Here is a 22,288-nt window from a genome sequence, read left to right as displayed (position 1 = left end):
CTGACAGAAATATCTAGTGTGTTTCTCGACGTTAGGTCTCAAGGCAGCAAAATGTCCGATTTTCGCAAGTATTATACTATTCGCTTTAATGTGCGGAGGTAACTTTTCCTCGGGAATTACATAACAAGTTTCATCGTCTAAAGGACTGTTGTCCAGAAAAGCGTGTGTCATAATAATCTTAAAGTGATCTTCATGAAAAAACTTCAGAAATCATCCAAGGTTTTCCATTCATTTGAAATACCAAAATAGCGTTGTCTAAATTGCCATTAATTTCCTCCGTGTGATTAAAGTCGCGCGTTTTTATACAATCTGCTTTCCTGACATTTCCTCTGCCATGCATATTGATGATGTGATTAGAGAGTCTACAATTACCTGCCATTGATTACACCCTCTGAAGTGATCCCAAAGGTACCGGGTATCATGTCTTGACACTGGCATAACATGATTACATCTCACAAATGAAACAAGAAGAGTACGAGTTGGGGAAAGAGTGGTAGTAAGGTCAGTTAAAATACTGTTGTTGCAGAGTCAAACTACGTCGGATATTTGATAAAGGTTACGACAGAATTGAAGATGGTCGAGTTCGTTTGGTCATTTGCCTCTTTTAAGCAGACCAGAACGAGTTGAAGTGAGGTAGGCCTGAAAGTGGGAAACTTGTGAAGTACGCTTGTTCTTTAATCCTGGTAAAGTGGTTTTTGTGTCTTCAATTTTACTGCATTGGCAACAAGAACTATATGCAATTTTTTTAGAACAGTCACCCGGTACGAGTACTGCAGTGCATGCTTACCTTTAGTGTGTTGCAACTCGACTTCCGATCTCGATCGTTATGAAACTGAGAGGAACATATTTGTTGATTTGGTTCAAATTGCGTTCGAAAGCTTGAAAGGATGGGCCGGATTCATTTTCGTCCGAAAGAGCATTTCATGGCGTGAAAGTGGAAGAAGGAGAAAAAAAGTTCGGCAATAGCTGAGATCTGCATGGCTTTTATTTTAAAATTGGGCAAGCTCGTGTTTGTGTCGTCTGTCCTTTCGTTGTTCTCGAGCAATTAAATGCATATATTGTTAACATGCGCAATATATGTTGCACCAGAGATAATTCTGACGGCATCGTGTTGTTTTTTCTCAAGTTCTTTTTCGTACTCGACTAAGGCTCTGAAAATTAGTTATTTAAAATATTCCTAGTGATCCTTAAATTTGTCGTAGAAAATGGTGAATGCGTTGGATTTTTTATCTTTCGAGAGAAGAGAGGTGTCTCTGTTTCGGCGGATTAAGAAACTAGCCAACAGTATGAACCTTCGTCATTAAGTATACTTGCTTCAGCAATAGGGTCATCGACAATAATGTACATGGCTGTATCATATGCGAACAGGCAAATTTGAACCTAATTTCCTGCATAATATCGTATTTATAATAGACAAAGAAGCGAACCAAAAATGTAGCCTTGAGGAACGCCTGCTGTTACAGATACAATGTCAGATTTGGTACCAGACAGAACAATTATAATGTTTTCTTCTGTTGATTTGAAAAAAAATACCTTTGTGCCAAACAAGGTAAAGGCTTGAGAAATGTCACAAAAAAACTGCCATAACACTTTTGCCTTCGTCCAGAGCAAGACAAAATTAGTCATACAAGGAAACCAATAGACAGTGGAGAATAAAATCAGACAGAAAAAGTGTAAATATTCGGTTGTTCTAAAGAAATTTAAGATAAACTTTTGTAATATACAATCAAGAGCTTTGCTGACAATACTCATAGGGATGAGGTATTTCCGTAAAATTGTATTAAAGAACGTAAGTATTCAGACGAATTGCTTCTGTTGCCGTGCCGATCTCTAGAACCTGAACTAAATCAAAGACTTCTTGGCAAGCTATATCGACGTTGGCGAAGTTGGCCTATCCAATTTAGAAACATAAAGGGTCCTAGTAAGACGATCCGGAAAATTCAATGTTAAATGTGATTGGAAATGGTATTCCATGAAGATAGCCTTATCAGACTTGATTTAAATATTCCTTCAACATGGTTGAGTGAAACTAGAACATAATCTTCTAAGTTTTGGAAAGTTATACAACACTTTGTTTGCACTTTCACTCAATCAAAGAATCTCACTTTATTTTACAAAGTTCTACATGTTAATTAAGCTTTTATAGAACAGTGCAAGAGTTCCGATGCAATTATATTTTCGCCAAACATTTAACCAAGGTTAATATCGTAGAATAATGTAATTTCACTGAGTATTTGCACTGTTGCTTGCGCTGAAAAAATGAGAGCTATTTAAGAACAAAGTGCTCACAGTATACATGTTGTTTACAAATGTTAGGCCTGTAAATCAGACCTTTACCTTACGAACCTTCAACGTTATTAAATTGCAACCCTTTATATTAACCGATGCACGCGTATATTTTAAAGGTATAAGACGGTGTATTACAATCACATTTTCTTTAACACTTACATCTACATATCTAGGCGAGAAGTTGTACAAGAGCCCGCGACACTACATGTTGAACCTGATGCAGACTGACTGGCACGTGACACTTGTGTACGTGATGGCGGCCGCCTAGTAACTGTCTACGACCTGTCAACTATCCCGACCTAAACTTGTCTTCCGCGCACTCTGAGTCAGTGCGTTAAATTGTTCGGATATTGCAATCATCGTTCTTTTTAAGATACTACTATGATTAGTTAATTATCACCTAAACTGAACACTATTGAAGTATTGATCTTTTCTACACCCTAGAACAAATGGCCTGGTCCGGATAGGACTCGTCTTGAGGACAGCTACCTAGGATTGGGATTTCCAGGAAGATAAGGTCATGTGGTTCAACTGGATCCCAGATCAAATAACCAGTGATGACGAAACCGTAAGTCAATGCGTGGCGGCGTCCGTTGACAGATCGTACTATTGGCACGTCATATCATGTGACAAGGAGCTTCCACATCTCTGTCAGTTTAGCAGGTCATCATCATCATCAGCAGCAGCAGCAGCAGCATCGTCGTCGTCGTCGTCGTCTTCGTTGTCGTCGTCTTCATCATGTCGTTTGACTTCCGGCCTAATGACGGCCGTTGCCAGTTCAACAGTGGAAAAGGTGGACCCTGCACCAATACTACACGTTCACTTCCGGCTGGGTGTACTACCATCGCACGTGCAACTCGGGTACGTCTCTTTATAATTGGCTGGCCTTAATAAGTTCGAGTTAAAATTAGCAGTTCCTGCGTTTTTGAGCCATTCCAAACCTTAGCATATGCCCTGTACTGCATTCTGATAAGGAGAAACCTTTCGTCAGTCAAAACAATATGACTTAATATGTTGAATGTGTGGAACGTAATTTTAGTATCTAATAATCTTTCAGACGTTTTTATTTAGGCTAAAAACACTTATTCAATGTCCTTTTTAGCCGAGGTGGTCGGGGAGCTCAATCTGATCACTAGCACGACTCTGGTGAGCAGCATCGTCAAGAGCTCCAGCTTCATTCACACTTCCACGTCATATATAGGTATGCACATGTCGGTAAAATCCGTCGCCGTTCGGTGTGGATTTCGTCAATAATCTGACAATTGATGCTGGATGTAGTTGATGTACCTACGAACACCTTGAGGACCACCTTTAAATATGCTTATACATTAGGAATATTGATGATTTAATCATACTTACTCAAATAATAGTGATTCTTTACAAAACATATCGTATTCGTAGAACCTTCGAAACGTATTCTACTGATAACGGCAAAATACAGAAAGCCTTCCCTCATAAGTCACCCTGTTATTTACAAATGAAAAGTTTAAAGTCAAGCTCCAAATCGATGTGTATTCTGATTAAGGTTTTTACATGACTTCTTAAATGCATTTTACTGATAATCGCAAAATACAGAACACCTTCCCTCATTAGTAAACATGTTTTTAACAAATTTTAAGTTTTAAAGTCACGATGTAAATCCATGCGTAATCTGGAGTAGGATTTAACAAGTGTTCTCGTTTGACTAGGATAATGTTTCCTTTAAATAAACCTTTAATTATTCTTAAATAATCGCTGTATTCAATCGTTCTTTGTCTTTTTCTGTCATTTCAGAATCGTCGTTCGAGAATCGCCCTACGTTTTGTGAGACCAAAGAGGTACTATTAACTCAATACCAAACTTTGACACTTGACATCTTACGATAACACGTGACGTCACATCTACTCATGACCTGACACAGACTTTTTGTCTTACATTTACACGTGACGTCATGGTATCACGTGACGTATTTGTTACGAGGGATGTTTATGTTACCTACAATGTGACAGAGACACAGACGGTATGGCAGACGTCAAACACGACGATAGTTGCCACGTCGGCGCATGTCATAACGTGGACGCCAGTGGTTGCAAACTTCTATTTAAGCAATGAAACTGATCCTGTTCAGGAGCTGGAAGAAATAACAGAGCAAGCAAAGAGAGACAGAAAATCCTTAAAAAGGTCAGCGCCAAGGATAAACGCCCTTCAGCAAAGTACATGGGCTATGTCGCAATAATATTTCTCACATGCGTCATCGGATCATTGGTTTTCTTCGATATGTTGACGATATGTCAGAAGTGTTCGGAGCGGAAAAAGAAAAGGAAAGGGAATCAGAGGTCAAGGCGTGGTGTAAATATTCCCAGCAAACACATGGCGTTGGATCAACGTCGGATATAGGTTTGATTTAGGTCGCGACGTCGGCGACTTTAATACAACGTTGTATCAACGTCAAAACCACGATGTCAGTCCGACGTCGCAATTAGACATCGAACCGACTTTGTGATTTGGTAATTGTTTGTAATAAGTTGTATTTTATAAGTTAATACATGATGTACACATGATGTAACAAGAAGTTGCTCGAAAAATCGTGATAATGCTGCAAATAAATACTAAAATTCGATCATGTTATTATTCAAGTTGCTTCCCTTGCTCTTGGTTTCTGTAATTGGAATTTCCGCATGGTGTCGCATGTTTATATACTGTTTTTCTTTTTCTTTTTTGTTGTTGTTGTTAAAATTCATCTTGTTCAACAAAAATTAGCAGAAGTAATTATATCGATAGCTTCTAATCATGTCATTTAGATACTTCCGAAAAAAATGCATGTTTAATTCCTTATCTTAAAATAGACGCGCGCAATTTTGAACCCATTTCGATCCGCCATATTGCTCATGAGGTGTACGAATATTGACGAGAGAGAAAGAGTCAATTACTCCTCTAGAGACTCGACGGTTCATATTTTGAATAATACAGCAAGGTAAGTTGATACAATGCATGTTTAACGGTTTATAGCAATAATTTTCTGGTGTTTTACCAGGTTGATTCAATGAAATTTTAGCATACATGCAATTCAACCCGATTCGCCCTCAACTGACATCGCGCCGATTTGTACTTTTTTGTATGAGAAAACAATGTTAATTGTTCGCTTGAATAATGTCTGTAAATACTAGTAGTTTTTGTGTAATTTTGATCTTTGATCAGGATCCGAAAGGCCCATGTTATTTACCATTGTTTTTTCTTAAATTCAATGTCATCCAGCAAAATTATATATATTGTTATCAATTCATATTATTATGTACCCTTTTTGACAGGTTTATGACGGATGATGTAATCCCTAGCTTTATCGTGAAGGGAAAAGGGAGAAAATGACTTTCCAAAAGCAGTTTTCAAGGTGTTCAAGGTAATAATTGCCAAGTCAAATCTGCTTCTTGACAGTAATCATTTAATTATGTTATTATTAAAGTGAGCCCCAGGTATAGTCTTGTGCATTCACCCCTTATAAAAAATAGCACTAGGGCCCGCTCAAGGAAAACAAAGCAATTATTCACTGGAAATGATTTCATACGCGATAGCTTTGATCACAGATTCTAGTAACTGAAATAAGTAAAACAATTAAAAGATAATGAAAAAATAAAGCAAATATTGTACCAAAATTGGAAAATTTTCTTGTGTGGAATTTGATATCAAAACTTTATTTTCAGCAGTTTTAAGTCAATATAATTTTATTTGACAAGATTCTTATGTATTTCAGCAAGTGTCACTGTGTTTACTGCTACTGAACATGAGGTTGATGGAGCAATTGGATCCTGTCTGAAGTACGCTCCAGACAGACAAGGAGGTGGAGGACGACGTACTGTTTACACAAGTTAATTAACCTACATCTCTAAACTTATAAATTTACCATGTGACATTTAATTTAATGTGCCTTTATCATTTAATACTTTGTGTCTGTACAGATTTGCTGTGAAAATAAAACTTGTACATTCTCCGAGTTGTTTGTTAATGAATGTAGGTGAATGCTGCGGTAATTCTAATTACCTGTTACCTGTGTGGTATGCATATTTATACTATAGATTTTGGTCGTTATCACGACGTTGACGTTGTTTCAACGTCGTAACGCCGACGTTGTTTCAACGTCGTGATTTCGACGTCTAAAAAACTTTCATTTTCAACCAATATACAACGTTTATCCAACGTCAGTTTTGACGTTGTTACAACGTCTTTCCAACGTCAATTGTTTGCTGGGTTGAGGACCAACCAACTAAACCAGTCACTCCGACAATTGACTGGGCAAAGCTGAAAGCAAACCGTGATAAAAAGCGAGAAGAAGCGGTTCAAAAACGATCAAAAGAGCCGATGTGTTCTGCAAATGTAACTGACGACCAGAAAACTAAGTAACGCTTAAACGTGTGAGGAAACTATCAGACGTTCCTTGTACTAAATGGTGGTACTAAAATGACACCGGAAAGCACAGTTCTAATAGGTCATTATGGAATTGTAAAACTAAAAGGAGTTAACAATAAAAATATCAAAGATCAAAATGAAGAAACAAATGACTGTTTGGTTACGGCGGCAGAGATCCCAGAGACGAAACAAAGGAGTAAACTTCACTGGCGTTCCAAACATTGGAATATGGATGAATTGGAAACTGAGAACAGCGAAGCCGCCATTGCCGATGTTTTTCAGAAAAGAGAAATGACTACATGTTAGATTCCAATGACTCAAAAAGTGGATATACTATGGGAACTAGCGTGGACGTTCCCAACTCGACTGACTTTTAATGCTGTTATCTATCTTACATTATCAAGTCAAGCCAAGTATACTTTATTGAATGTCACAGGTCCTCTTTTTGCGGCAACATGAGCAACGCATATACACAAAACAGTATGCTAGAAGTACACTACAATCGAATCTATGTGATTTGGCAATGTTAATAAAGTATAAAAAGAAATTGCTAACAATACAGATGTAGAGCAAAACAAATGAAATGGAATTATTCTAAATGTAAACATCCATATATTTTTAATTTGTATATGCAGTTTATCGAGTAGGAAAAAAACAGTTTACGATAAGTATTGTTAATCATTTGTGAATGTATTTAGTTGTTTGGAAGTTTCGAGGTTACGTGTGTTTAATAGAGTTTTTAATGTGTAGTGCAAAACAATCATATGGTTTCTATATGTTTAAATTGTTTATGGTTACCATGCGTTGAGATTAAATGATTTTTTCGAGATGTTTGAAAAAATTAGCAACTATACGTAGGAGTTAACAATTGTTTGTTTGCTTCGACTATTAATACTTAATAACATTCGCATGTTTATAGTTGAACATTGGGATGATTTGTTTTCTTGATTTTATAAACTCTGGGCACGACAGGAAATGATATCGCTTTACAATTATTACATTTCCTTTGGCTCAAGTCAATATTTATGCAAAAAGCTACAGAAACATGCTCAGTAGCAAAAATGTCTTTATCTTCCTGTTTCAACTGGAAACTGATGAGTTTCTGTCATTAGGATCATTAAGGAGAGGTTTAGTTAAAATTGGCCTTGAACTTGTTTGTAAATAAATCCTTTAGATAAATTGATAATTGATGTTTGCCAAGTTTGTATAAATTGATCAATTAATATTTGACAAGTTTGTCGATTACTTTTGGAGTATGTGCACTTGCGTCGCTCCATACATATGAATGACCAGTTACATCCAAAATTGATTTGACATGTTTATACCATTTGAGATTGTTTTGTGTTGGAGCTGTTTCACTCAAAACTCAGTTTGTCATCATTACATGTGATTATTGTTCTCCTGAAATTAATCATTTTTTTTTATTCAATTTGAATTTCAATAAGATATCTGCTGGTTTAGCCATAAAGCATGAATGACTGTGTAATTTATTTGGTTTAAGTTAGTCTGAGCAAAAACAGACTGATGCACTTTTTCGATCACACTTAGGTTTTCATTCCCTCATATATCAAAAGGTCACGTATTTAATTTCATTGAAATTTCCCTAAAGAATTGCTTGATGCAAACTAGTAGACGGGTGACATGAGCAGAACTTATGCAGTTGTCCATGCTTGTCCTCGATTTGATCAGCTGTGAATCAAATACATGATTCATATACAATTCTGAGTTTGTTTACATATTTAAATTGAGGGTTTTCGAGACACAACTTGTACATGTACCGGTCCTTGTAAAGTGTAATTCGCCTACACGTACGAGTTACTGAATTTCTGTGTCTATGTCGCGGATTTGAAAAACTAGCGTTTATCTCATTCATTGTAACTTTGTCACATACTAAACCGGGCTGAGTCTCGTAATTACAGTTATTAGAAACATTAAGTCATTTTGAAGGAGCTTATGGATATGTGTACAACGTATCTTGTGATTATGTCTGTAGTTTTCATTGTTCACAGTATACATAACTAAATGAGAAGTGAAGAGAACATGTGACACTCTTATTCAAAATCAATACATACACATGTATAACAAACATAAATTTTGACGGATAAACCTTTTACTACTTACTAAATAATGCATTCATAGAAAATAATTGTTACTGATAACAAGATTGTAACCGTGTATTTTATAGCAGAAAGCCCAAAAATATTATATCATTGGTGAATGCTAAAAGATTTACTGTGTTCTACTATTACAAGTCTCATATGGTACAAGTACTGTGTTTTATGCTCATTTCTTTCCAATTAAACTCGGTATCCATCATATGAAACATTGTTTTCGACATTAATTAACTCTTTTTGGAATATTAAAACAAAATTATTAATTGTGGTAAATCTTATCTGGGAGTAAGAGTGCATCTTTAACGTTCAAAATCGTCTTATAGGTTTTCCTCTTTTTCATATAATCGTTTTGTTACATTTCGTGTGAATTACCAATACATTACCAATACACTCCTCATTACGGTATAACTTGGATAACATCGTAAATGGCTACTCGCTAGTGTATGTTGCCTGCTGTTTTTCGAAATAAATATTGCAAAGCATTGGATTAACGATCAGGCATGTATTCTTAATCTTGCGTTATCATCAAGGCTGTAACATGCAATACTCAAGTTTATTGCGGTTGTCGACAACACCCGTCTGATTTATAGTTGAATACAACCATGTTTCTTTTCTGTTTTCAAATTAAAGAGTAGTTTGGTAAGCTTCTACAAGTATCAATGTCTGCAAAACTATACAATTAATTAGGTTTGCATGAAAAACGCCAATTTGGTATGATTTAAACTATCTTTACACGGACTGTTTTCAAAGGTATCATGCAATAATGTAACAGGAAAAATATGGCACATACGCTTTAATTCAATAAATGATTTACACAAAAAATGAAATATCAAATAAAATGTTCGGCATGCAGGGTCAGAAAAAATGATCTCGCCATTTATTCGATTCTCCACACCATTATATTAGGTACTCTGACAGGTTCGTGGCTTTGATTTTGTCATCCATGGAATATCGTACTCGTTTACACTAATTTAGTATCGCATATGGATGCATTTAATTATCAATGTTTAAAAATCCATACTTATTTATAAACAAGCTAGGGATATTCGGTTACCTGCGGGATCTTGTAGATGTAGATTATTGGTTAAACGATTATATTACTTTCGTTTATTAGCTATCTGAAGTGTTTATAAGCAGCACTTGTCTTATTGTCAAATGATAATACTGTATTTACAAATGTGTGGATAAAATAAGTTATCATATAACTCTTTTCCTGATTAAAATAAACAATCCACAGATGATTTTAAGCAATAATATGGTCTCTGTTTTCTTTAGGTGATGCAGAACCAGTTTTGTTTTGTTTTCCAACGAAAATCGTTTATAACATTATCGTTATTGTGATCACACCACATACTAACTTTCCAAAAACTAGCATGCATACGTGATTATATTTCACAGGATTCCGCATTCTGAACACATCGGCCATTATCCAACAAAATTGACCTCGGAAATAATACGGGATGTCAGAAAACAGTCCATCATGGATGGCCAACCAAGGAGAAGTTCAAACAACAAGGCGATATGTTAGACAAAAAACAGAATGAGGGGCTAACTATTACTACTTATTTGTGTGTAAGTGTTATTTATTATACTTGATATGTTTTTTTGGAGTTATAAAATGGTACAAAAATGGTTCTAATGAGGAAAAAAATAAATGGATATGTTATTTAACTTCAGTAGGTGGGGTGATCTGCCTGAGATAGTATATATTTATTTCTCCAGTGTCCAGTGGCAAATATTACGAACACAAATGCTTCATTCAATTTCTTTTAAAACATATAAGTCTGAATATGACTGTTCATATATTGATAATATGTTTGACTTTCTTAAATTGTAAACTCAGTATATTTATAAACTTCATTATTTATTACAACTTATGCTAGATGGCTCAAACCACAGAAATATGATTTATAATATGCTTATACACTTCATTATTTATTATACGATGTTCAAACCACAGACATTTAGCTGATAGCTCCTTCTCTCGGAATGACATATATAGTAAAGTATATGTATTCATCATTGTAGTGTGTGTCCATAACAATATGCTGCCATGTTGGCATAATTGGTTGCCGGTTTACTAACATAGCTCTCTAACTAATGCAGTATTATACTAGTGGCCCGGCTGTAATCGGTTTGAACAGGTCACAAAGCACAAATCTCTTTCAACGATGAATTCTATTATATCAACTGGTGGTTTCTCATGGCCTCAGAAAAAGACATCAGTACTCGTTTCCATCCAGCAACCGGATTTGAGAGTGGTTCTATAAACGTTCAGTCTCGTTTTACTGACCGTTCCAAGGCGGTACCTAACAATCCTTGATAAACATACCTATTTTTTTATTTATAGAATGTATGCACTGTACTGTTTGTGGAGTTTTGTGATGTTCTTTAATTTTTATTGTTTGTGATTTGTTTTTGTGTTCTATGTCTTTGGCGTTTTCCCAGTGCTATTAAACAGGGTTTATGTTTAAACATTTTGCTACTGAGCTTGTTTCTGTAGTTTTTCACATAAGTATCGTAATCCAACTATAATAATTTGGCATAAGCTAAAATGTTAGCTGCAACTTTACCAGTTTTGTTGATTTGTTTTGCTATCAGTCAGAAAGTAATTGCAACCAATATTTATTTTCTTTATTTTTAACTACAATAAAAGCTAATAATATCGAATTGTATTAAGTTGTAAGATTGCATTTGTACGTTTGTGTGTTAATAAATATAACAGATTTAGAATAATCCCTTAATTAGGATAAAGTTTAATTTAACATAAAGTGGCATGAGATTTTACAGCGCGAATCATATTATTATTTGAAGGTCTGTTCAAAAAATATACCTGCAGGTACCACACTGTTCGGACTAGTTCCAGCTGCGATCAGCAAATATTCGACAATAAGCCAACGATGACAATGATCCAATTATAGTATGGGTGATATTCAATATTGGACTTTATGGATCTAAAATAGAAGTAGCCAATCGGATTATGTTGTTTGAATAACCAACATATACAATTATGAATTCAATAAAGTATGACCACAGGACTACTGTACCATCAACAAGTATGTTCATGTTTATTTGTAACATTTGTGTTGTTCACATTAATTCAAGAGCGACACAACTCGGAGAAAAAATAAGTTCCTGGCACACAACTCAAAAAAGAAGGCATTTTATCCCTTGGCAGGATTGACTCCGCATACACCCGTTGAAACCGAACCTCCTGTCTCGGTAATGGGACTAAGCTTGTATATGATTGAGGTGCGATGAATGTATGGGACAAGGCTGGTGTAAGATGGGTATGTAGGCTGATTACACAATGAACATTCAGGAGAGCCGGCGGATGTATGGGACGAAGCTGGTGTATGATGGGTATGCAGGCTGATCACACGACGCACATACATAAGAGGCTGTGGATGTATGGGACAAGGCTGGTGTATGATAGGTGCGCAGGCTGATCATACAATGAACATTCAGGAGAGGTAGTGGATGTATGGGACGAGGCTGGTGTATGATGGGTAGTCAGGCTGATCACACACCGAACATTCAGGAGAGGTGGTGGATTTATGGGACGAAACTGGTGTATGATGGATATGCAGGCTGATCACACAACGTACATACAGAAGAGGCGGGGGATGTATGGGACGATGTTGGTGTATGATTGATATGCAGGCTTATCATACAATGAACATTCACGAGAGGTGTCAAATGTATGGGACGAAGCAGGTGTATGATTGATATGCAGGCTGATCACATAATGAACATTCAGGAGTGGTGGTGAATGTATGCGACGAAGCTAGTGTATGGTGGGTACGCAGGCTGATCACACAACGCATGTACATACAGGATAAGCGCCGGGTGTATACTCATAGCCGCCATCTTAGCCGATTTTCGACCTAAATGCACTCAAGACAACACCACTACTTCGCGACAGCGCCAACACTAGATCAACAGCGTCACCATTTTATGAATATGAATATATTTCCTGTTATAAAATATGCTTATTAGGTTTGTTGTGTTTCGGGCGTAAGTTCTAAACATAACAGTAATATCGTAACTAGTAGTAATATATTCGAGTGTCAGAATGTTCAAACGGTGTGTGTAAGCAACGAAGTGTTCTTAAAATGATAGAAGATCTCTAAATATGCACAATTCCGATTCGGGTGAAAAGCTTCTAGCACCACAGTTTGCACAATACTGAAATGAAATCGTAGCCAACCTGCAGTTAAAGTGGACACTTACATGGTACTACATTCTCCCATTTTCGAAATATGTCCGTTTAATAAGACTATCAAATAAAATACAAACATACTCACGTGTGTAAAAGTAAAACAAGCGTCAGCTGCACCACGGAAGTGTCAGGCTTATCTTTGCACCACCGATAAATGGTGGAGCTGGTTTTTAGTGGCCGTAGTGGAGGTGCTTAACACAAACATATCTATGTATTTCTATATTTACCATAGTCGTTCAACCGGTTACGTTGGTAAAGCAAACAATAGTGTGTGTTTAGCAAAATAAATGACGTGCACACTCTCTGTATTATTTTTTACCACATAATAAGTTTCATATTAAGTGTTGTATTTCTACAAACACATTAATCTCTCTATTGCCGACCAACCATATACTTAGTTCCATACTCAGTGTGGTATTTCCAGCCATTAATAACCCTATTGCCATCCATCCACATACTAAGTTACATACTTAGTATTGCATTTTCACATACTCATTTATTTACGTATTGCTTTGGTTTGGATTTTTATCAGGAAAGTGCTATTATATTAACATTAACCGAAAGGTTTAAAATGCGACGTGCATTTATCATCGAGTCGCATGTCATTGTTTTTACGTGTTTGGTCCTGTGGTATACTGCCGTCTCTTAGCCTGCCGTCAAATAGGCCCGAAATCCACTTGCACCTGGAGATTCGACTTTGATTGCACTGCACAGATTCGGGAGACAATCTAATAATTAAGCTTTTTTTACAGTAAGTAATATAAATGGAAGACCTCGAAATATGGACGAAACAACATTGACATTTTGTAAAGTTTTCAATTCAAAAGTTCTTGCACATTTTCGGAAAACACTTTCTTCATTGGCTTAACACATGGTGAATTGAGAAGTTTACAGTATTGTCTCCCCATATGAATCAAAATTTTCTACCTTTGAACATTTGAACTTCATTTATTATTGAATAATATTCTAAAACATTCAGTAATTTTTACCACAAACGGATGCTTCGGATGCCATTACAGAATTTCTAGCAGTACAACAATTATGACGCGAGTTCTTTCTCTTGTTAAATTCGTTTTTCTGTTCAATTTGCTTTTATGTCTCAGTTTTCAGTCCTGATGATATCAATTTAACCTCAAGAAACACATAATGTAATCCTTACAAACAACGGGTTCTCCCAGACGTGTTTTAACATGGCTGTGACAAACATTTGTCTTGTTAAAAAAAGATTTAATATGTTAAAATTAGAATTCTGAATCCAATTGAAATATCGGCTTAATTAACTTTAACACCATTTCGAAGCTTTCAATAAGCTTTCCCTATTGACTGACGAAGAGCGGTCCAGAAGATGGTCGCTTACGGTTGAAACCTATGTCCTAATTGCAGAGCGTATATAAGAATATAATCTTAATTAAATTGTTAGAAATCTGATGCCAGCCACTGCTTAGTAAATCTATATCCCTGTACACAAACTATGCATACGAATATACTATTTATTATAGGATCAGTAGTTGACAACAACTGCTTAAGGGCTCGGTATTTTAATGTCAAGATTGATTTTGTTTGAAAACATTTCTACTCACAAATACTCAAAAAACAAACATAAAAATAACGCACACACCCGAGAAAATACACACATTCTGTACATTCTAAGAGGTATATATGTCTTTGAACGCAACAATAACACTAACAAAACAACAGTAACAACAACAACAAAATAAAACATAGGGCGTATATACCATGGTATTTAACATAACAATACATTTTAACATAGATACGAAGAATCATTTATTTATAAATAACATGCTCGTAATTATGGAATTATAATATATTGTAACTGTTGTTGAAAAATGATATATGCATATACACATAGATATACTGCAATTTGTTTGAATAGCAGACGTCACAGGAATAAATTACTTACTTACATACTTACTTACTTACTTTCTTAATTGCACTAACTTACACTTACCTACTTACTTACTTACTTACTTACTTACTTACTTACTTACTTACTTACTTACTTACTTACTTACTTACTTACTTACTTACTTACTTACTTACTTACTTACTTACTTACTTACTTACTTACTTACTTACTTTCTTAATTGCACTAACTTACACTTACTTACTTACTTACTTACTTACTTACTTACTTACTTACTTACTTACTTACTTACTTACTTACTTACTTACTTACTTACTTACTTACTTACTTACTTACTTACTTACTTACTTACTTACTTACTTACTTACTTTCTTAATTGCACTAACTTACACTTACTTACTTACTTACTTACTTACTTACTTACTTACTTACTTACTTACTTACTTACTTACTTACTTACTTACTTACTTACTTACTTACTTACTTACTTACTTACTTTCTTAATTGCACTAACTTACACTTACTTACTTACTTACTTACTTACTTACTTACTTACTTACTTACTTACTTACTTACTTACTTACTTACTTACTTACTTACTTACTTACTTACTTACTTACTTACTTACTTATTTACTTACTTACTTACTTCCTTACTTGCTTACTTACTTACTTACTTACTTACTTAAAATATAGTAGTTTTGTTAGGTCAACCAAATTTTCTTTATCATTTAACAGAAACAGTGAATTTCATTTTTTCGATTATTTACAACCTATTGATATTTTTCTTTAAAACAAGCCTTACATATAACAAAATGCAGACAGGCAAGGACTATAAAAGTGAGTATGCACACGGTTAAAGTGATGTGAAATGTTATAATGTAGTACATTAGATCTAGCAAAGAGCAAAGCTAAAACTTCTGTGCATGAATGCCACAAAAACGTTTCAAAATGCAATTAATTAGAAAAATTGAACCTTCTAAGGCACGAATTATTCTGACATGACAACATTTTGTTTGTACAAAAAAGCTTATTGTTATTTATAATAATTCATCAACTACATGCACACATCGGAATTATACAAATACACTACACGAAATTTTGAAATAAACGTTTAACTATAAAAATAGTTGGTTATTAATTAAAATATTTCGGAACATTTATAAATTCCCACAATTCATACATTTATACAAATCATTCATTCACACATTCTTTACAGTAGGCTTAAGAAAAGATTTTCTAATCGAAATATCACTTAGAAATCAGCTTCCCAGAATAACACAAAATGCACATTCTAGTCTAATAATGCTGTTTGGATCATAGTTTGTAATCCATTTAAGATATTATTATGAACCTCACCAATGCCAAAACGTGAAGCAATGTCGATAACTATTGCTTAAAAAGTGTCCAGTTATGCCCCGTAGTCATTTTTCCTCTTACCCGTTTCAAAAACGCGGCGTCAGGGTAGCCAACTCTGCAAAAACATGACTCTATGGTGTTAACCGCTTTTTACAGTTCAGACTTTCCTTCTGATCATTGGTTTTTGTTAAAATTTCAAGTTTCTTTAGAAAGTGAACGTCCTCATAAAAGTTCACTGTTTCTAGAACATTTTAAAAACTTGGATTTAATTCATTTTTTTTTCATTTTTTGCATTCAGTTATATTTTATCAACTACATGACAACTACGCTTGTGAAACTGATATACTGTAAGCAAAATACGCACACATAACTTATATAATATAGTAATACAGACTTATTTAAGTTTAATAAATTTTTGCCTTTAAATAACAAACCAACGGCTTTCGACAGACAAAAAAAGGCTTTTCTGATTTTTGACGGGCAGTACCTCTGATGTAATTGATTCAATTAAGTGAAATCTTGCGCAGGCACCGCTGAACTTAGATTATACATCATTATTTTTTTGTGTGTTTATAATTAGAATTAGTAACGTAGTAGCGTAGCTTTCAGGTTCGGATAGACAAACTAATTTTGAGTCTTTAATCAAAGAGAATTAACTCTGGTCTTATTGTTCTTATGAAGAATAATCTTGTGTGTTCGTTTTACAGACTCAATGGTTTTAAGTTTAATTATTCCTATCTGTGGAATACATATATTTACTGTTGTCACAGCTGTACACTAGATTACACAATTACTCTTGTTATGCTGATCCAATCCAGGCATTCTTGCGGGTATACAATCACATTAGGGTTTTACACAAATGAATTAAAGTTTATCAATTACAAAGAAATTTAATACAATAAGATTGTTTGATACTGAATAAATTCTGACGAAACTTGCGTTTGCACAACCACACTATTATTATACACATTTCATATCAGCTACAGTAATTTGTAATTGTTTTCTTTATATGTATGGATTCGTAAGCACAGACATAAGCCTTTTAATTAATCAAAGGTCTTAAAATTTGTGTGTTACTGTCCCGATCCAAACGATACTTGAACGAGCATCCCCATATTTATACTGGACACAATTGCAACATGTGACAAAAGTTCATCGACTCATTAAAATGGTATACGAAATATGAAGTGGACAAGGGATGCATGCTCAATCTCTATATCTTATATTGTGACATTGACTTTGGGCTAGCTTTTTTCTTACAATTCGTAGGGTAGAACCAAGTAGTGACTAACATCTCACTGAAATCCTTAAACGAATGTAGGAGAGTGTTACATAAATTAAAGAGTTGCGTAATAATTTATCCTCTGAATGAAGGACTATAACACGTTCACGGCACAGTTATAGTCAACGCTTATAATTTGATTCATAGCAAATTAAGTCAAATATATATAAATTAAATCGCGAAATCACAAAATAAAATATGTTTTGACAATATGTTGGTGCTTTATTTTCTTGAGGTTTTTGTGCCTTTATGCTTTAGAAACGCTCGTGAGAAATTGTGCTTATCAATGAAACAAATTAATGTTCAATATTTACCTGGTTTCATTTCTGCTTCTACTTTCTTAAATGCCTAAAACAAATTTATTCAGTAGATATGACAATTTTGCATTGTGGATTTTATTCATTGAAATTTCATGACATTCGAGTATATTGCTAAACTAATTTATAAACATTTATTCAAAACCTGAAAACATAATAACTGCATCGATCTAATGAAATCCGTGTAAGTTGCAATGATATAAGCACACAAAAGAATCGTTGACAAGTAGGGAATTACCATACCTGAAATGTGTTTTCCTCTGTCTGATATATGACAATTGTTATATCTTCCAAATGACTCCTATCGCCATGAAATTGTACAAAGTCACTAACAGCTAGGAATATGGCCGTTGCTGCATCCCTGGGTTTATAACCCAGATAGCCAGTTCCAAGTGCCGGCAGAGCAATGGAATTGCAGCTCATTCTATTTGCTTCATTCAAAAGCAGTCGAACCGTTGCTCGCATCTTCTGTAAAGGAATGAATAGAGTAAAAAAGCAGTTATTTGTTTGTGTGATTTTATTTTGTTTAAGTAATAATAAGGCAGTTAGTTTAGATTTTTCGAAAAACGTTTCAAACACTATTTTAAACACAGGTTTCGAGTAAGGATATGTGCAGCCTACCTTTTCAATTTAAATACCGGATCTTTTATACGAGTCCTATTTTATATGCTCACTTAAAATATCAGGCTCATAAGATCAATGTTGAAATTTTATTGAAAACCATTTAGTTAGTTAAGTCTACTTATTATCTAGTTTTTGAATTTAATTTTTGACGACGGCTTGTACACTCAACATAGGTACCATATTGCCATTGTTTTGTTTAAAAACCTATAATGTTTGCCGTGAAAGTAAAATGTGAAATCAGAATAACCCTCGTGTGTACGTTAATATAAGAGCAAGTAAGACCCGAGCTGTAACAAATGTTACAACGTCCGACTGTTTTCTTTTTCGTATTCGGTCAAGAGCACAGCTTTTTTTAAACCAGAGTTGTGGGCCTTGCTGTACTTGTGCATATTGTCGAAAGATTAACGTATTAGCACAGCGACGCTGACAACGTCATCCCCAACAACAATGCTATCTCATTAACCCGACATTTTGTCGAACAAAAACAGACGAACTTAAAATCCCAATCGTAATAAAAGTTAATAAAACATCATACCGATAGACAGCTTTTCTCCTGATTTGTTCCATCATTGTCGTTCAATGGTTCGAGAGCACAATGAAATATATGCTTACAATTGCTTAGATCAAAGGCCGAAGTAACAATGTATTCCCAGAAGTTGATCTCCTTGGCTTTTCTATACATAGCTTTTTGCAGTTCTGTTCCTGCAAGTTTATTTATCTGTGATGACACATGTCCACGGTCCAAGTTTAAGTCAACACTTGTCGAATTAACAATAACATCTGCCTGAAAAAAATAAGAGAAAACAATTCATGTATTTAAAATGCAGCTCAACATTCCGCCAATTAACATGAAATAAAAAAAACACTTAGACTTATGGCTAGTGGCACTAAGATCAGGGTTTTGTTTGTCACATTTCAATGAATTTCAATGAATTGAGATGAACAAATGATCAATCATAACTTTTGCTATACTTACTAATGCTGCTACACATTATCAATCAAAATAATTGCTTAGGCACATACTCGATCTTACCTATTGCTTTGACAAGTCATCGATCCTTAAGAAACATTATAAATCCAGATTATTGCTAATACACAGTGCAAATCAATAATATTGTTAAGATACAGTTTCGACTTTTACAATTGCTGGTAAACAATCGACACTTACTATTATCGAGAAATAAATGTGATCTTAACTATTGCTTAGACACTTTATTGACCTTAATTATTGCTGCGACACATTATCGATCCTTACTATTGCTGCGACACATTATCGATCCTTACTATTGCTGAGAAACATTATCGATCCTAACACTTGCAGAGACACATTCTTGATAGAAACTTTTGTTCAGACACATTATCTATCCAACCCATTGCTAACACATAGTCGATTCTAAAGTCTGATGAGACATATATAGCCTATTCGAATTATTGTTGAGATAAATATTCGATCCTTATTTTTGCTGAGACACATTCTTGATCTTAACTACTGCTGTGACACATTCTCGATCCTGACTATTATTGTGAGGCATTATCTGTCCTACTTATTGCTAAGACACATTGTTAATGCAATCAATTGCTGAGGAACACAATCAAACTTACCTTTTGCTGAGGCAAATTATCAATCTAAATTATTGCTAAATACATTATTCATCCTAAATAATGTTAGGACACATTAAAGATCCTGACTATTGGTGAGCCATATTATCGAGCATAATAATTGCTGAGCCACATTTTTCATCTTAACTATTGCTGAGGACCATTATTGGTTCTAGCCACTGTCCAGGCAAATTATCGATCCTAAATATTTGCTGTTACATTTTATCGATCCTAACTATTCATAAGACACATTTTCGATCTGTACTTATTGACACAGATCATATCATTCCTACTGCTGAGACACTATTAATCATAACGTTTGTTTAAACATATTACTTATATCTGTTTTTATGTCAATCAAGTGACAAGTTTTTATCCAAAATATGATGCAATGCAACATTTAAGTTAATCATTTTTCAACGTGTGTGATTTATTATTATACAACGATTTTAACGATAAATTGGCTTATCTTTATAGCAAAATAGTAAGTTATAGTTGCTACACATGTGCTTAATTGTGTTGCTGAAGTCGTCGACAGACATTGACGATAACTGCCAACAATATCACACCTTTTAATAATTACAGAAGTTTCGCTAGACTTTTACCTTGACATTTATTATATCATCTTTCAAAACTTGCACTCTTAGTTTGTTTCGTCCTATGAGGCTTGGTCTGGTTGAGTCATGTGCCGATCTTGAAGCTTCTTTTTCTGAATCGAACAAAACGGAAATAAAACACAACAATTATATAATTTTAATATTCATTAAAAAACTTTAAAGTATGTAACGTAGCTAAGCTTTTGCCTAAAACATTAGTCTTAGAATGCAGAAGAATGAAAACATTTCAGTAATAACAATGTTTCTTCACAAAAAAATAATGACTAGTATTATCATTATATCTATGATAAAGTTGTACCGTGTCTTCAATTATCTGTGTTTTGGAGTAAAGGTCCTTAAAATTATGTGTGATGACTTTTGATCATACGTTGAAAAGCCTTTATAATATATGTGAATATGGATTTGCACATAATGTTCCAAAATATAGACTAAATGTTCGGCAAATTGCTCATTTGTGTACATTCTACTACAGTAACTATGTAACCACATACCAAAAATAACAAATTTTGAAAGCATCCTCTCGAAAAAAAGTGAATCCTACCAGTGTGAACCATCCCCTCAAATGCTGTTGTTTGATACATGACTTGTCACAACATGTACCATTATTATACCTCACGTGACCTGCCCATGTTAATTTCCCATATACCCATCATGGGCAATTTCGTACTGTCAAACACTGACAGTACCGTTTTGACCGGTTGACATGACACTGTTGATATGTATTGTGAATCTGGTAACTTCCGGTGTTTGCATTATTTCTTAACGACATTTGCAGCAAAATGACAATAAATGAAAACAAACAATAATTACAGAATAAATTGATTAAACTTGAAAGTTGTGTATATATGTATATAAATGTAACTTTGTTCTGATTCGCCTCGGGAAACAGTATTTTCCTCATGTTGACAATACGTACTGTCACAGCCATGCAATATTAATATAATATATATATCTATATACATAATAGTGTAAGGTTAAAACATGCAATTAGTAAACACATGTACATGCATGCCTCAAGTCAAATTATCAATAAAAATAATATCAAAATATGAATTTGTACTTGTCAATTTTGTTAAATAACATTGCAATTCTAGCAAATAAGTTGACTCACAAACTTTCTAAAACAATTATTAACATTGTTTCATACCAGTGATTTTGGGGCTCTGTGTATATGCTGATAATGGATTCCCAAATGCTTTACTTTCGACCACAGTTGTATATATAGGATTTCGTGGAGGAAGAGGTGGTGGTGCTTCGTCTTGCTTCTGTATTCCTTCACAATCAAAATCTATATTAATTGAGAACAAGACCCTTAAAATGGACGAAGATTAGAAACATTTTATTTAAAATGAGCGTTTCTTACGCAAAATTCATGTTATAAATTTATTGTGATAATGATAATATTTTTTTTTTCAATTTTTGGCAGAACAACAGAAATTATTCATTCAATTTCAACACATTTATTCTAAAATATGCTTTTGCTGTCAATCAATAGCTACATGTATGCTTTCTCAATTTCAACATGTTTGTGTAAGAACTACAATACATACAATCCTTTGATTATTTAACTTTGTCTGGCAATCAATTTCTCTGATAAAAGG

The 22,288-nt window shown here is 34.4% G+C and overlaps 1 protein-coding gene across 4 annotated transcripts in view; it reads right to left on the bottom strand.

Annotated features, from left to right (window-relative positions):
- Window positions 1-14,534: 14,534 nt before the first annotated feature.
- The window catches only part of LOC128211084 (uncharacterized), a 60,341-nt gene continuing 52,587 nt past the window's right edge, over window positions 14,535-22,288 (bottom strand). For all 4 annotated transcript variants that reach the window (XM_052915502.1, XM_052915505.1, XM_052915503.1 and 1 more), the window contains 6 exons: window positions 21,835-21,975; window positions 20,676-20,779; window positions 19,007-19,255; window positions 18,091-18,315; window positions 17,845-17,878; window positions 14,535-16,363 (listed from right to left, as the gene is read on the bottom strand). In XM_052915502.1, the coding sequence (XP_052771462.1) occupies window positions 16,335-16,363; window positions 17,845-17,878; window positions 18,091-18,315; window positions 19,007-19,255; window positions 20,676-20,779; window positions 21,835-21,975 (782 nt within the window). In that variant the 3' untranslated portion in view covers window positions 14,535-16,334. The remainder of the gene's footprint in view (window positions 16,364-17,844; window positions 17,879-18,090; window positions 18,316-19,006; window positions 19,256-20,675; window positions 20,780-21,834; window positions 21,976-22,288) is intronic.

This window comes from Mya arenaria, chromosome 12, assembly GCF_026914265.1.
Source record: "Mya arenaria isolate MELC-2E11 chromosome 12, ASM2691426v1".
NCBI classification, from domain to species: Eukaryota; Metazoa; Mollusca; class Bivalvia; order Myida; family Myidae; genus Mya; species Mya arenaria.
The sequence above is the reverse complement of the archived record's forward strand: the minus strand, read 5'-3'. Positions and strand labels throughout refer to the sequence as shown.